The 17,503-nt window shown below is 40.3% G+C and overlaps 1 protein-coding gene across 1 annotated transcript in view; it reads left to right on the top strand.

Moving 5' to 3' along the window:
- Positions 1-17,503, top strand: part of MAN1A1 (mannosidase alpha class 1A member 1) — a 229,739-nt gene that overhangs the window by 1,491 nt on the left and 210,745 nt on the right. Inside the window, exon 3 of the mRNA XM_042782736.1 lies at positions 5-517. Coding sequence (XP_042638670.1) covers positions 5-517 — 513 coding nt within the window. The remainder of the gene's footprint in view (positions 1-4; positions 518-17,503) is intronic.

Consider the following 17,503-nt stretch of genomic DNA (forward strand, 5'->3'; position numbering starts at 1 on the left):
GGGGTCGGGCCCCGCCGCCTTCCGTCTGACAGAGAAGTTCGTGCTGCTGCTGGTGTTCAGCGCCTTCATCACGCTCTGCTTTGGGGCGATCTTCTTCCTGCCCGACTCCTCCAAGCTGCTCAGCGGGGTCCTGTTCCACTCCAGCCCCGCCCTGCAGCCGGCCGCCGACCACAAGCCGGGGCCCGGGGCGCGCGCCGAGGACGCGGCTGAGGGGCGAGCCCGGCGCCGCGAGGAGGGCGCGCCCGGAGACCCGGCGGCAGCCCTGGAGGACAACTTGGCCAGGATCCGCGAAAACCACGAGCGGGCCCTCAGGGAAGCCAAGGAAACCCTGCAGAAGCTGCCCGAGGAGATCCAAAGAGACATCCTATTGGAGAAGGAGAAGGTGGCCCAGGACCAGCTGCGTGACAAGGCGGCATCCAGGGGGCTGCCCCAGGTGAACTTCGTGCCTCCCATTGGGGCGGAGGTCCCAGAGCCCGCAGACCTTGCCATCCGCGACAAGAGGGCAAAGATCAAAGAGGTGAGTGCGCTGTACCAGAAATCCTTCCTGATGGTTCGTATTTTTCTGGGAGAAATAGCAAATCATTAAAACGCTAAACTGCAATATTACAGTGTGGAGAAAGGAGATGGAGGTTTCCCCTTCTACCAGGTGCAGTGTCAAAGCCTCTTTGGTTCTGTTTCTTCAGTATCATAGATGAGCCCAGTAAGATCTGAGGTTAATCCCGTTGCTTTTATTTAACTTGGCTACTCAAGAGCATAAGCCACACGACGTAGCTTTATAAACATGGGCAGGTGGTCTATAAACCAGCTCCTTCGCTGGCTGGTACAGGGTTAATCCGCCGGCTCGGAAAACAGTAATAAACCGCAGAGGTACCAAATCGCTCCTAATGTGGCTCTGAAGTAGCTTTGAAATGAAGCCTGGATGTAAACGCAAAGCATCAGCCTGGGTGATGGAAAGGGTCTAACAGAAAGCTGTCACACCTAGGCGTTCAATCATATGGCCCCATTCTGCCAGGTGGCACCCTGTGTGTACTTAACAGGCTGTAAAGGTGAAACTGGAGAACTTTGGATCATAAGAGGCATACATTTTTTTTTAATTTAATGAAAAGACATATAAAAGCCATCTTCTGATTTTGCACAATCAGAAATAGTATTCTACATGATGCAACAGGTTTGCCTTCATGTAGCAAAATGATGACAGACTTAATCTAGGACAAACATGGACTTTGATACAAGTTGTGTTATTTCTTTCAGGTAATTTTCAGTTAGAACTTGTAACATGTGATTAGTTCATGTCCAGCTTAAAGCTGAAGGAGAGTTAAAAATCATTCCAGGCTGTTTTTAAAAAGATAGAGGAATTTGTCCAGAGCCTCAGAGTCATTTAGTGACAGAGTTAGGACTTAAAGCCCATACTTCCTCCTGGTCACCTGTCACCAGGCTTTCTGTGGACATGCCTACTTTTGTAGCTACTCTCTCATGTGAAACTGTGCCTGCCTGGATCCAAACGTGCTAGGAACCATATTAAAAGCATTTCATCCCAAATCTTCATTCCATTTTCTCAAATACATCATGAATGGAAGTATTATGTTTGTTTGTTTTTAATTAGAGACTGTAAAAAAAAAATGTTGTTTTGTAATTGGGTAGGTAATCAAGAAAGGAAGAGTCAAACACTCATTTTTAGGTAGTAAACAGAATTTTGAAATGGTGAAGAAGTGTTGCTGCACAATGGAGGTGGCTCAGTGGTCATAGGATTTGTGACTTTAAGACCAGATGAATTTACTCAAGCTGAAATTGAGCAATTTAAAGTGGGTTTGGACCTCTTTCAGGTAATGTTAGGCAGGATGCCTACATGCCTCTTGCGCACATGGCTTCCTTCCTCAGACTGTCAGTCTTTCTGCTTGTTTAAGACCCCTCCTCATACACAGAACGTCCCCAGATTTGGGGAGATAGATTCATGTCTTCCTGTCAACTTATGTCTAGCAGTTTCCTTTTTCTATGCAATTCGGCCAGGGTTAGGAAACAAGGAAGGGGGAAAATAGCTCTCACCAAACAGCTCCCTCTCATCCTCTCACTCTCTGAAAAATATCTAACCATCTTTTAAATAGCCAAATATACCAGACCAAACAGTGAACACTTACCCTGAAACAAAGATGAGATGCTAAGGAGGGCAGGGAAGCTAGATGAATGGAAACACAACAACAAAGGGAAATAATGAGAATGTTGACACCCTATGAAAAGTGTAACCAATGTCACAGAACAAATTGTGTACAAATTGTTCAGTGGGAACCTAATTTGCTAGATAAACTTTCACGTAAAGCACAATATAATATTTAAAAAAATATACCCAACCAACTGCATAGGTAAATTAACTCCCCTGATCTCTACTTGCTTCTGCTTCCCTTTAGTTTGAAGCAGTGTAATTCACACGTTTCATGCCTCTGGATTTATATGAGCTGCCATTGCAGATTACAATTGTGCTGTCTGAGGAAATTGTTTTAAATACTAAAGATGGGTAGATGTTAAAAGGACTGGTACTGACTAGTGATTAAAAGTGCAGTTAGAGCAGAAGCAGTGGGACAGTAGCAGTCAATTCAGGATGGCCTACTAACAGCATGCATATTTGTCCCCATTAGAGCCATGTCTCTAATCAAAAGGTCTTAATTAACCGTCTAAAGGAAATTTATGTAGGCTTCTGTGTCAGTACGGTGCTAACATCTTACCACCTAGATGCTTTGAAACTGCCCGGTCTTGCATAAAGTTGTGGAACTAAATATGTTCTTTAAAATTCCATATTACTGTGAGAATTCAAAAGAGCCAGCATAATTAGCTTCAGTATTTAGTCATATACTAATGGAAAGAAATGGATTATGATTTTCTGTCAGATTAGTTCTGGGAGATGTATTCCTTTGAAAGCCCCTAAAAAATAACTCTTACTCTTCTAAAGCTGGGCTGTAAGTGATCAGTTTTGGAGGCAAAAGACTTGTTGCCCATTCTGGATACACAAAGCAGCCACTGTCGTGGAGTCGGATCTGACTCATAGCAACCCCTTCTTGGGTTTCTGAGGCAGTATCACTATGGAAATAGATTGTCCAACCTTCCTTCCGAGGAGTGGCTGGTGGATTTGAACCGCCAGCCTTCTGGTTAGCAGCCAAATGCCTTAGGCACTATGCTACCAGAGCTCCTCCATTGTGGGTAGGGCACTGGATTTTGACTTTGCATGTTTAGATTGTTTCAGACAACACTGTGGACTCCATGTCATAGACCAGTGGATCTTTGCCTTGAGTTTGTTCTTTATTTGCCTTGTATTTTTTAATTCTCTATTATATCTTCATGCCCCTACACTTTTATAGTTAACATTTAGAAGGTATAGACAAGTCTAACATGTGGAGCTTGGATTGTAATTTCTGAATCAAACTCTTCTTTTGTAAATTTAATTTAAACACCACTAATACTGATTTTCATATTGCCAACACAATTAGGTAACCGGTACTGCAGTAAATTTTAAACAAATTTGTCCCTTAGGGAGTTGGTTGGTCATTTTCACATAGGTCATCACCTAGCACCCGTCACAAAAAAGGTGTTACTTCAGTACTTTCCAATACTAATTTGATGAATGGTAAATGTTTTATGTAAAACTTCAAACTGAAATGAACATCACTTCCCCTAAAAAGAGATATTTGTAAATAAATCCATTAATTTTGGAATTTTCCTTAAACATATAATATATGTTGTTGTTGTTGTTATGTGCCGTCGAGTCAAACCCGACTCATAGCGACCCCTCCTTGGGTTTCCGAGGCAGTATCACTACGGAAGTAGGATTACCCAACCTTCCTTCCGAGAAGTGGCTGGTGGGTTTGAACCGCCAGCCATCTGGTTAGCAGGCAAGTGTCTTAGCCACTATGCTACCAGAGCTCCCATATAATAGTGCATATTTATTTGAATGAGTTTAATCTTTTAAAAATTGTGTTCATCTTGTCCTTAGTTGTAAAAAGCAGTGTTGGAATAATGAAGCATAGATAGTGAACCAGTACTGTGGAATTTTGAGAAAAAAATTAATTTTCCCTCTTCTTTCACCCTTTGTTTTAAAAAATCAGGAGGCTTTGTTAAGGCCCTAACTTTTTTTAGGGAGATCTGGTGGCATAGTGCCTAAGGTATTTGACTACTAACCAGAAGGCTGGAAGTTCAAACCCACCAACTACTCTTCGGAAGGAAGGTTGGGCAATCTTCTGCTGTAGAGATGTTGTTGTTATGTGCCATAGAGTCAGACCTGACTCATCGTGACCCCTCCTTGGGTTTCTGAGGCACTATCACTACGGAAGTAGGATTGCCCAACCTTCCTTCTGAGGAGTGGTTAGTGGGTTTGAACTGCCAGCCTTCTGGTTAGCAGTCAAGTGCCTCAGGCACTACGTTACCAGAGCTCCCTCCATAGAGATACAACCTTAGAAACCCAAGGAGGGGTCACTATGAGTTGCAATCGACTTGATGGCAGTGAATTTTACTATTTTTTTAAAGTATTTTTTCATTTTTTGGAGGCAGAACAATCTCCCCCCCCCCCCCATTTCCTGGAGTTATGGGGAATCCCCAAGTCCTAGGGACTGGAGATAGTCAAGTTGTCAGACTCTTCCCTCTCAGTCTGGAATTCCCCCAATTTATGTAGGGAGTGTGCAGGCTGGCAGTCCGCCTGAAGTTCCTCAAGTCCACAGTCTTTAGCCAGCAGTGGGGTCAAAGTCTTCTCTTGGTTTCTCAAACAGGGTTTTATTATTTTTATTCCAGACCTATTTATACAACCATATGTTTCAAAAAATGTTTGTATTGATGAATAATGGTTAAAATATATTTTTTATGCCTTATACTACCTTCAGGTTATTCTTAAGTCTATAATTTATGATACCTAATGGCTATTAACTCCTTTGGAAAAGAGCAGACGTTGCAGTAATCTACCTTGAAAGAAAAAAAAACTACTTTATTTTGAAACTTAATTTTCCATTTATTTTTATGGGTATTTCTGGCATGGAAAATAATATTTTTTTAAATAATAAAAACTACAGTTTGAAGACTTGACTCCAAAAGAGGTTAGGTACCCTTGGGTTGCCTGCCTGTTCCACTGCTCACCCTGCTGTGTGGTGTACTCTGTATTGAACACAGGCAAATAAGACCCTCCCCAGAGAACGTAGGACATGGAGTGTTTGTGAAAGTTTCTTTCTTTAACAAGTATGTGAATAAATTAAGAAGTCAACAATTGAGTATTGGACTAGATACTGACCATTAAATGTTAATACATGAAAGCAATAAAACAATTATTGATTATGTTTTATGTAATTTTTGTAAGCTAATAATAAATGGAAATAGTGTATCTTTCTCTTACCAAGTAACTAAATTTGTGAGCTGTATATAGAACTTAAAACCTAGTTAAGAGTATGAAAAGGATTTAAAAAGCCATTTTCAAATGATGATAAAAGACATGTTTTTTAGGTAAGCTAATAAACTAAATTTTCTTGAGATATGTATCCTCGGTGTTTCACATGTGTAAAAATGCATTTGTGTGAGATCTGAATTTGTTGGAACTCATTGAATAATTTGTGTATTTTTGAATTACGTTATTTCTTGAACTATGTAAGTATAAATTTTTCATTAAAGAGAGTAAATAAGCATATGTGTCAAGGTCAGAGAGGAAGAATGCCTGCAAATCTGTAGGAGTGATGAGGCTTAAATATACACAGAAAAATAGTTGCTGTTGAGTCCATCATGGCACCCTTATGAATCATAGCGGAACTGTGTTCCATAGGGTTTTTAGTGGCTGATTGTTTAGAAAGAGATCATGAGGCCTTTCTTCCAGGAAACTTGTGGGTGGACTCAAACCTCAAACCTTTAGGTTAGCAGCCCAGTGTGTTAACTATTTACACCACCAGGACTCCAGATATAAACAGATCTCAATTAGGAGAGCCTACCCACTGCTCATAGGCTAGTAGAGTAGCTATAACCTTTTAACTTCTATGAAACCTGCCAAAGCCAAGCCAAACCCACTGCCATTCAGTCAATTCTGACTCTTCGTGATGATGTAGGAATAGAGTAGAATTGCCCCTTGGAGTTTCCAAGTCTCTACTGAAGCAAACTGCCACGTCTTTTTCCCATTGAGCGTCTGGCAGGTTCAAACCACCAACCTTTCAGTTAACAGCCAAGCACTTAACCACTGCACTACCAGGACTCCTTTATAACCTATAAACTCATAAAAATGTGTTTGTTGAAGATGAATTTTGAACAGCACATTGTGGAGTCCAAAGAGCCTATGAAATGATTGGCAAAGCAACTTTTCCCCCAAGCAGATGAAAATGATACAAGAGAAGCTTATGGTTAGTAGTTTAGGGAAGAGATTCCTTCTGTGGGAAAACTGATCCTTGACTTTGCCCACAGTCTACCTAGCCCAGTACCTTGCTTGGTGTTCAGAAATTGAACTACCTCTAATTCCCCCACCTCTCAGCCCTCAATCTCTTAAAAGGCCCTTTACACAAACAGCAAGTTATTTTTTCTGTTACCAACAATATGCCATAAAAATTAGACTTTAATTTCTGATTTTTAAAAGTAAACATGTTCTGTGAATCATAAGGTATTGAATGAAGCTGGATGGGACCTAGAGATAGCTCAATTCTTTTATCTTAGAATTGAGGCAACCTAGATGCCCAGGTCGGGGAAATCACAGCACAAACCAGCGGCAGACTTGAGTTGACAGTGGAAGTCCCTCACGATCCTCAGTGAGTGTTACTCACTGTGCTGCAGCCTGCTTGCCTTTCCAGTAAAACTGTCCAGGAATGTGTAAATCCCCTGTCCACATTCATTATTTATAGGCTCTAGTGTCAATTCTGTGCTCCACCTGATAGTCAGTTCTTCAGTATTATGAATTTGACCTCATGTGAGTTTTAAAATTAACTAATATTTAAAAATCATACTAGTACATGATTTACAAAACCTCGTTTTAAAATCACTCATTGAAAGTTTGGAATGACATTTTTTCCTCTTAATCTGCGGGAAGAAAGGGCACGTGTAATCAGTCTCTTGATCGTTCTTAATAAAAAAGAGATGCAGAGGAAAAGAAAAGGAGGAAGAACGGAAGAAAGATTATTGTTTATACAAAGATAGGGAGCACACAGAGACGAGGGACTTGACAACCTGGGGAGGTCTTTCAAACTATAAACATATGTGCTCTTTTGACATGACATTTGTTGTTGTGTGCCGTCAACTCGATTCCAACTCATAATAACCATAAAAGACAGAGTAGAACTGCCCCATAAGGTTTCCTAGCTTGTAATCTTTATGAAAGGCACCCTGGTGAGGCAATGGTTAAATGTTCTGCTGCTAACCTAAAGATTGGTGGTTGGAAACAAGCAGCTGCTCTACAAGAGAAAGCTGTAGCAATCTGCTTCTGTAAAGATAGCAATACTGTGCAACACACTGCTATCGAGTTGGATCCAACTCTTAGCGACCCCTTCTTTGATTTCTGAGGCAGTATCACTATGGAAGTAGATTGCCCAACCTTCCTTCCAAGAAGTGGCTGGTGGGTTTGAACCACCAGCCTTCTGATTAACAGTCAAATGCCTTAGGCACTACACCACCAGAAAAGATTACAGCCTTGAAAACCCTATGGAACAGTTCTAGTCTGTCTTATGGGGCCGCCGTGAGTCAGAACTGACTTGATGGCAGTGGGTTTGGTTTTTGGTTTTAATCTTTATAAGAGAGCAGATCATCAGGTCTTTTCTCCTACAGATCCTCTCTGGGGGATTCAAACCACTGACCTTTCACTTAGCAGCCAGGTGCTTAACCATTGCACCACCAGCGCTCCTTGCTGTGATGCTGATGACAGCAAAAGACTTGACAGCTAAACTAAAGCAGCACTATATTTTTTGAAAAGTAGACATACATTAAAAATGCATAAAGAATCTCAGGGCCATTCATTGTAGGAGCACACAGTTCTCTTCACCCAGGAGGTCCTAGAGGTGCTCTGGGTGCCTGTCCTCATTCTATGCATTTGTAGTGGTATGGTGGTTGGAAAGGCAAGTTTTGGAGTCAGATTACCTGGGTCAGGATCTGGCCTCTACCACTTACTAGCTTTAGCAAGTCACTTAATCTCTTGGAGCAGAGCTTCAGTTTCCTCATTTGTAAAATGGGGATAATCATAGTATCCACTTTGTTGGATCATGGGACTTAAATGAGATAATCCACAAAGCACTTACAATAATGTCTGGCATGCAATGAGTGACAACAAATCCTATTTCCTGTTATCACTGTTATTAATCACTGCCTAAAGCCATTGAGCCAAGATTGTTTAATATACTTTTTAATAAATCAGGGAAGTGGGTAATGAAGTTTCAAAAACAAAAACAAAACAAAACCCATTGCCATTGAGTTGATTCCAACTCATCAAAATAGTTAAAAGGAAGTTTTATGCTTAAAGGCATACATTTTCTGTTCATCAGAATGATCTTTCCAGACAGCTGTGATTGTATTTTGCAATTGCTCAACTTTAAATTTCTCATATTTCTGCCAAATTCAAAAAGATCTTGGGTGTCTTTAAAAGTATATACTTACTGCATATACGTCTTCAGCTCCGTACTTCAAAATATCTTGAATAATTACTTCATCTCTTTCTCACAGTCAAATGTGCTTGTTCCTTAAGTACCGTCTTCTCCAGGAAATCACATTTATTGAGTTACTTCCTTAAGCATTGAAATTGTTTCCTAAAATAGAAAGAAAAAGAGATTGAGTGTAGTGAATTTAAAGCTGTTTTGTCTTTAGGGCAATGTTTCTAAAAAGTGGGAAGAAAATTAGTTGCTTTAGACTTGGCAAAAATGATGCAATGGTAATAAATTATGTATTCAGAACTTAGTCTGTTACCTGCTGGTCAGAGTTCACATCAGTTGTATTTTGCAGCTCAAAAGGTTTTGGCTTTTTTGGGGCCAGTTATCATCAAGTCATTTCCAACTCATGGTGATGCCGTATGTGCCAAAGGAGAACTGTACTCCATAGGGTTTTCCATGGCTTATTTTTCAGAAGTGGATTGCCAGGCCTTTCTTCTGAGGCACCTGTGGGTAGGCTCGAACCTCCAAGCTTCCGGTGACCCAGTGTGTTAACCTACTGCACCACTCAAGGACTCCAGTACCCATTTTACATATGAGAAATAAAGTTCAATGAGCTGTGTCTTCCTAATATTCCCCTGTTACAGTAGAATCTGAGTTGGGAACTATCTTTTGCACCCAGGCGCACTCCCTCTGTGCTATCTTGGCTTCAGGGCTTCAAACCAGTTAAGCTGGGGTCATACATGGCCAATTAAGCAACACCAGAACAGACCCGAATTTTTTAAATATGTGAACCAGAATGCTAACACAACCACTGCCATCATGTCAATCTTGACTCACAGCAACCCTATAGGAACGAGTAGAACTGCCTCATAGGGTTTCCAAGGTTGTAAATCTCTATGGAAGTAGAATGTCTCATTTTTCTCCAATGGAGCAGCTAGTGGCCTTGAACCACCAGCATTGTGGTTAGCAGCCGAATGCTTTAACCACTGCACCACCAGAGTTCCTTGAATGCTAACCAGGATGGGAAAAATTATGGCTTGAAACCCTGTAGGAACTTAAATCTCCCTTTTAGGAAATAGTGGCATTATATGCATTGCATAGCAACAAAATCTCTTGACTGGCTAAGTCCAAACTAGCATGGCCAGCTCAAAGATGGCAGCCAACTGCACCACTTTGAATGTGTGTCCCTTTCCAAGTACTGGCAGTGATCCAGTGTTACAGATCAGGCTCCTGAAAGGGCTCACTATGCCTCTTCTGAAATTCCCATTCCAAGGCTTCAACCATAGTTATCACTGTTCTGGTTAGCATTCAGGATCACCCAAATTTTAAAAAAATCAGGTCTGTTCCAGTTTCATTTCTTTGGCAGTGACTGAATAAATTTAAACTGGTTGGAAGACGTACGTGGCTGTAAACAGAATGTATGCTTTGGAGACTAGCTGGACTGACCTTCTCCCTCCTCAGCCCTGAATGGCTGCCCAGCAATGAGGGGCCCCACAGAGACCACCCTTGAGGGAGATAGAACATCTTCACTTGGTAAGGTATTGCCTGAGGAAGCATTTCTGGCTAATTCCTTTGCTCTGAAGAATGCAGCAGTACTAGCCCACCCCCACTGAGTCCTGATAAAGACTTCTGTGATCAGTAAGGTACTTGAAAGAAAACCAAATGAGATTAAGGCTTATAGAACATTTATAAGTCATAGGCCTCATATCTGTGATGAATACCCTGGCAGTTGCTTTCAGTGCATTGTAGCCCAGCAGTCCTGCAGATAATCCTGGACAGAGAGAATAAAATTAAAAAGTGCATATATTCTTCGTATTTGTTATAGTTTTGTAGAATGCTCACCTCACTTTTATATCTGTTCATCTATTTTTCCCTGGTTCTGTAGCTTATCAGAGGCCTGCTCTTTGATTTGCTTCACTCCTTTTTAATTACTCTTGCTCTACATCCTTTCATATGTAGACACTCAGACCATATTATGTTAATTGCATTCATGTTTTTCATATATTTATACATGGGTTTCCAGTTAGGTTGTCCTCTCCCCAGACCCTAGTGTGGGGGTGTTGAGCATGATGGACTTCATAGGAGAGGAGGCGCAGAAACAAGAAGATGAAAGGCAGAGGAAGGAAGGTAGGTCCGCAGGGGTGGGTTAATAACACAGCATACCATACACTAAAACAGTCTTCATTGCGACACTGATGGGGAAGCTTGTTTCTCTAGGCTGGGTTTTTACTAGGAGTTTATGGCAAAGGATGTGGCAATAATGGATGTACACAGGTCTTTGAATGACTTTGATTGAGACATGAACACAGGTTATCCAGAGAGCATGAGCTATTGCTGGAGTTTCTATTTTTGTCCAATGCTTCTTCATTGAATGGTCTTTTCAAGGTGCCATGAAGTGGGTGTGAGTCTCCTGAAGGATGGGAGGGTCTCAGAGAACAGGAAACCAGGGCTCCCAGGCCAGCCTTCCAGGTCTAACCTCCTGGAGCTGATATTTGGGGCATATTTGTCTGACTGTGGTTCCTCTTCGACTGGAATATATGCTGGAGCTACTAAAAGGATGTGTTTCCTCACTGTATCTCTGTCAAGGTTTAAGACAAAAGGATGTTATTGTTGTTAGCTGCCACCAAGTTGTCCTTGACTCACAATGACCCAATGCACAATGGAATGAAATGCTGTTAGTCCCCACGCCAGACAGGTTCTGCACCAGACCTGTAATTGGTTGCAGAACACACAGTTGTGATCCATAGGATTTTCATTGGTTGATTTTTGAAAGTAGATTGCCAGACCTTTCTAGTTGGTCTTAGTCTGGAAGCTCTGCTGAAAATTGTCTAGCATCACAGCGACACGCAGCCTCCATTGACCTGTGAAATAATTAGGGCAGCACTGGAATGTATATTCAGCACTGAAATTTCATTCTCAACAGCCTGAAGTTTTACCTCTTTCATTGTAAGAAGCTCTGGTGATGTAGTGGATAAAGCATTCAGCTGCCAACCAGAACGTCAGCGGTTCAAACCCACCAGCTGCTTCCTGGAAGGAATATGGGACAGTCTACTTCCGTAAAGACTTACAGCCTTGGAAACTCAGCGGGGGTTGCTGTGAGTCAGATTTGACTCGACAGCAGTGAGTTTGGTTTTTGTTTTGGTTCTACTGAGGTACTGCTTCCAAGGAGCTCTGGTGGCATAGTGAATAAGGGACTTGACTGCTAACTGGATGGTCAGTGGTTCAAACCCACCAGCTGCTCTGCAGAAGGAAGACTGGGTGTTGTACTGCCGTAAAGATTTACAGCCTTAGAAACCCAATGGGGGTTGCTATGAGTCAGAAACAACTCGATGACAGTGAGTTTGGTTTGGTTTTTTGGTTTACTGCTTCCTAAAGACTGCTGTTAAAAGTATGTGTCACTTAAGTTGCTTAGCAGAAATACTCTGCTTTGAGATTTGCCTTAGCAAGGCAGAAAATGGATTTGTAGAAGAGGCATTGTGTTATTTCATTGTAATGTCAGCTTAGGAAAGAATACAGTAAGTATACAGGAGTAAAACAGAGAAAGCAAAAAAACCTTCACAATTCTAATACTAGGTCACAAGAATAACATATAGGTTTATTTTTTTCCAGTTAGAACCACATTGTATTAAAAAACAAAACAAAACAAAAAAAAACGCACTGCTGTCAAGTTGGATCCCACTCATAGCGACCTCTCCTTGGGTTTCCAAGGCAGTATCACTATGGAAGTAGATTGCCCAACCTTCCTTCCGAGGAGTGACTGGTGAGTTTGAACCAGCAGCCTTCTGGTTAGCAGTCAAATGTCTTAGGCACTATGCCACCAGAGCTCCTATATTGTATGTATATGGTTTTTTCTTTTGTTTTCAGATATCATTTTATAACGATACAGCATGTCAGACAGAAACATCACAGTTTATTTAATATTCTCTGGAACCTGGCAATCTAGGTTATTTCTAGCTTTTTGTTTTTGTTACAAAGGCTGAGCTTGAACATCTTTGTCCACTGTAGTGGTTTCACACCAGTTTTCACTGCCTCCACCTCTGTAAGTAGAGTATCCCCCTTAAATTCCTAAAAGGGAATAAATGGGTTGAAGGATCATAGTACCTTTTGAAGGATTATTTTCCAAAAACAATTTATACTCTCACCTGTAATATAATAAATGTGGTCCATCAAATCTGTATAAATTTTGTAGGTGATGGAATGGTATTTTGTATTTTTAATGTCTTTTAATCAATGTTTTTTCTTCTGTTGGTTGACTACTTGGGTTTCATCATTGTGAACTGTATAGAACAAAGAAGTTTTAAAAGGGAACAAGATTAGAAAAAGGGCTGTTTGGGGCCTGAAGAGTGTGCAGCAGAGGAAGTGGGTATAGCAAACCGTCTGGAGAGATACTGGGACTCCTGGGGAAGGCAAAGTCCTGAAAGGTGATAGCATTTTATTTTTTAAAAAAACAAAAGTTAGGATAATCTGGTGACATGAAATTTGCTTCTCTGTCATTGGACATCCAGGACAAACAGTTTTTGTTATTAATGGGAGCCCTTATCTGTATTGGGATGGTCTTTGGGATAACTGGCTTTCCTTTTGGAACATATTATTAGATTGTAGTTGGGTCTTTGCATTAGATAATTGAGGAAGGTATTGGCTTCTCTTAAGATGGGAGCAAAGGGAGAAGGACTTTTCTCAGGATTTATCAGGATGGCTTCCTTACCTTTTAAAGTTGAGGATCAAAATTAGTCAAAATAGAATTTCAGAAGTGATTTCATGATGCTAGACAATAGCAAATCTTAGAAAACTGAATTCTTAAAGATGAAAAAGTATCCAAAAAAAATCTGTTTATAAGATTTCATAACAATATACATTCTTACATTTGAAGAAGAAGATTGATCATTTGAGTATTAGAGGCTTTTACTGTTTTAAAAGGAGCTCTGGTGGCATAGTGGAGAAGGCATTTGGCTCCTAACCAGAAGGTCAGTGGTTCAAACCCATTTGCCGCTCCACAGAAGGGGCGATGTTCTATAAAGATTTATGGCCTTGGAAACCCAGTGGGATTTGCTATGTGTTGGAATCAACTCAATGGGAATGAGTTTGGTTTGGTTTGGTGTGGAGTATTTTAAATAGGATTACTATGCATTATTGTTTGGTTAAGGTATTTTCCTTTAGAAGAAAAGAAAAGCATGATTTGTTTATGAAGTTTGGGCTGTTTTTCTGGCAAACTCCTTCAAATAAAGAGTTTTTAGTCATGCTTTTGCAGATAATGAAGAATTGAACATTTAAAAATGTACTTATATTCTGACCTTCGTTAGTTCATCGAAGTCTGCCAAACGTCAGAACTATTTAAATTTGGCTTTGAGACTGTTAACATGATGAATAACGATTGACATAAATGTACTGTATTATTTTTATAAATTGTGGTTTGAGATTATAATAATTTTTTAGAGTATTTTGCATGCTGTTTTGAGACATGTTATTTTTGTAGTCAACTAGCAGTATTAAATGTTGCAGTGTATCTAGTCAACTATAGGTTTCATCTCATAATTAGAAATGCTTGTGCAGTCCATTTCACCATTTAAGGAGTTATTAGCTTGAGTCAGCAATTTTATAAGGCATTCATATTAAGAAGTATAAAGGGAACTTTACGTGGTAAAAAGAGTACTTTGTAATTGGCATGTATTTAATACTTCATATACATTCATTCCTATCTGGCAACTTTGGTTAGTCTTCATTATTTAATCCTCCTAGGGTTTACTTAATTTAGAATCCGCTACCAAGAATTCGGAGCTCTGGTTAGCATAGTGGCTAAGGCACTTGACCGCTAACCAGAAGGCTGGCGGTTCAAACCCACCAGCCACTCCTCGGAAGGAAGGTTGGGCAATCCTACTTCCGTAGTGATACTGCCTCGGAAACCCAAGGAGGGGTCGCTATGAGTCGGGGCCGACTCGACGGCAAACAACAACAACAACAACAACCAAGAATTCAGTAGCTTAAAACGGTGGTGGTGGGGGGAGAATTGGAGGAGCATTAAAAAATGATGGTGATTTATTAACTACTGTTGAAAGCTACTTCAGCAGTTAGGTTGAATAAAAATGATGATTTATTAAGTGTTCTATCAGTAATAAGATCCAGTGGTAGTGTGGCTTAGAGGTGCTTCTGTTTGCTCAGACTCCAACATACAGAACTTCTGTGACATCGGCTTTTTTCACAGTCATGGATCTTTTCTACACCTGTCATGCTATCATGCTATAGAACAGCTAGCTTTGGGCCTTGACCATAGTCAGGACCCAGTAAATATTTTTGAATGAATATGCGTCTTTTAAACAAATATAGCTGAAGGGGTTGATCAGGTAAAGCTTTTAAACAATCACATATTCAAAAAGTTCTTTGGAGTTCTTTCTCTTAAATGTCCTCATGGCTGCAAGCCATTGTCCTTTGAAGGGAGATTTCATTTTTTACAACAGTCAATAGTCATTCAGAACCAAATCTAGTAATAAGGAAAGTAATGAAATGTAGGAAATAACTCTTTTCAGATTTAAAATCATTTTGAAAAATGATTTATAAAATAAAAGGCTTATTTTTTTTTCTTCTATGACTGTAAACTGGCTGTGAAGGTGGCTTAAAAAAATCTTTTGAGTGATTGTAACATTGATGAAATAAATGTAGACTTGTAGGACCCTCTGAAGGTCAACACTTTCTTATAAGTTCTGTTATTTCATTTAAAAATCGGTCTGCTTTATGTTTACACCCAGCATTTTGTTTTTCAAGTATGTGATTTTAAAATTGAGTTGAGTCCTGTTTCACGTCTATACACTATGATCTAGAGTTGTGGTATATTTAATAAAAAACTGTCAATTTTCTTACATTTCAATTTTATATTTGATGTAACCCATTAAACTTGGTTTTGATTTTTATTTTTTGCCTCCCAGAAATTTTTTTTCTTTTGTTTTTATAAGTAATGCTTGCAGTACCACACTGAGATGACAAGTCATAGGTTGGGTGTTATTTTCTACTAGAGAAATCAAAGGGGGAATAAATTTTCTCTGCAAAGTGTGATCTTTTGAGAAAAAGAAAGGACCTTGGTTGCAGAGTTCCTGATTCAGTAGGTCTGGGAGAGACTCATGAATTTGCACTTTTAATGTGTTTGTAGGGAATGTTGATGCTACTAGTCAGGGTGACTACACTTTGAAAACCCCTGCTCTAGAATGAAGTCTAGCCTCCTTAGGCTGGCATGTATAGCCTTGTACAAACCTCCTTGAGTTTGTTTCTTGAGTCATATTTCCTGTTACTTACTTTGGACTCAAAGGACTCTGTGCTTCAGCTAAGCTTGCTAGCTGCTGTCTCCAAAAACATACCAAACCAAACTCACTGCCGTTGAGTCTTTTCTGACTCATAGTGACCCCATTGGGTTTCCAAGGTGGTAAATTTTTATGGAAGTAGATTGCTCCATCTTCCTTCCACAGAGAAGCTGGTGGGTTTGAACTGCCAATCTTCTGGTTAACAGCCAAATGCCTTAGGCACTGTGCCACCAGAGTTCCTTAGCATACCTAATTTAGGGCTTTGCATTGTTTATTTCATTTCCTTCAAATGTTGTTGTTGTTGTTAACTGCCATCGAGTCATCTCCAACTCATAGCAACCCTACACACAGCAGAACGAAACACCGCCCAGTCCTGAGCCAGCTCCACGATACTTGGTACACTCAAGCCCATCCCACCCCCACCATGTCATTCCACCTTGTTGAAGGCCTTCCCCTCTTTCATCGACCCTCCACCTTAACCAAGCATGACACCCTTCTCCAGGGATTGGTCCCTTCTGACAACATGACCAAAGTATGTGAGATGAAGTCTGGCCATTTTTGCCTCCAAGGAGCATTCTGGCTGTACTTCCTCCAGGACAGACCTTTTAGTTCTTTTACCAGTCCACGGTACTTTCAGCATTCTTCACCAGCACCACGGCTCAAAAGCATCAACTCTTCTTCGGTCTTCCTAATTCATTGTCCAGCTCTCACATTCACACGAAGCAATTGAAAATATCATGGCTTGTATCATGCACACTTTAGTCCTCAAGGAGACATCTTTGCTCTTCAGCACTTGAAAAAGGTCCTTTGCAGCTGATTTGCCCAGTGCTATATGTAGCCTGATGTCCTGACTGCTGCTTCCATTGGCATCAGTTATAGAACCAAGCAATGTGAAGTCTTTGACAGTTTCAATCTTTTCTCCATTTATCATAATGTTGCTTATAGGTCCAGTTGTGAGGATTTTTGTTTTCTTTATATTGAGATGTTATCCACATTGCAGACTGTATTCTTTAATCTTCATCAGTAAGTACTTCAAGTCATCTTCACTTTCAGCTAGCAAAGTTGTGTCATCAGCATATTGCAGGTTGTTAATGATTCTTCCTCCAATCCTGATGCCACATTCTTCTTCATATAGTCCAGCTTCTCAGATTATTTGCTCAGCATACAGATTGAACAAGTATGGTAAAAGGATATAACCCTGACACACACTCTTCTTGATATTAAACCATGCAGTGTTCCCTTTTTCTGTTTGAATGACAGCCTCCTGGTCTATGTACAGGTTCCTTATGAGTACAATTAAGTGTTCTGGAATTCCCATTCTTCTCAATGTTATCCACAGTTTGTTATGACACACACAATCAAATGCTTTTGCATAGTCAATAGAACACAAGTAGACATCTTTCTGGTATTCTTTACTTTGAGCCAAGATCCATCTGACATCAGCAATGATATCCCTCATTCCACGTCCTCTTCTGAATCCAGCTTGCACCTCTGGAAGTTCTCTGTCATTATACTGCTGCAACCATTTTTGAATTATCTTCAGTAAGATTTTACTTGAATGCGATATTAATGATATTGTTTGATAATTTCCACATTCTGTGGGATCACCTTTCTTTGGAATGGGTACTGATATGGATCTCTTCTAGTCAG

This window comes from Orycteropus afer, unplaced genomic scaffold (genome assembly GCF_000298275.1).
Source record: "Orycteropus afer afer isolate SDZICR_OR568_19922 unplaced genomic scaffold, OryAfe1.0 scaffold00441, whole genome shotgun sequence".
In the NCBI taxonomy this organism is placed as follows: Eukaryota; Metazoa; Chordata; class Mammalia; order Tubulidentata; family Orycteropodidae; genus Orycteropus; species Orycteropus afer.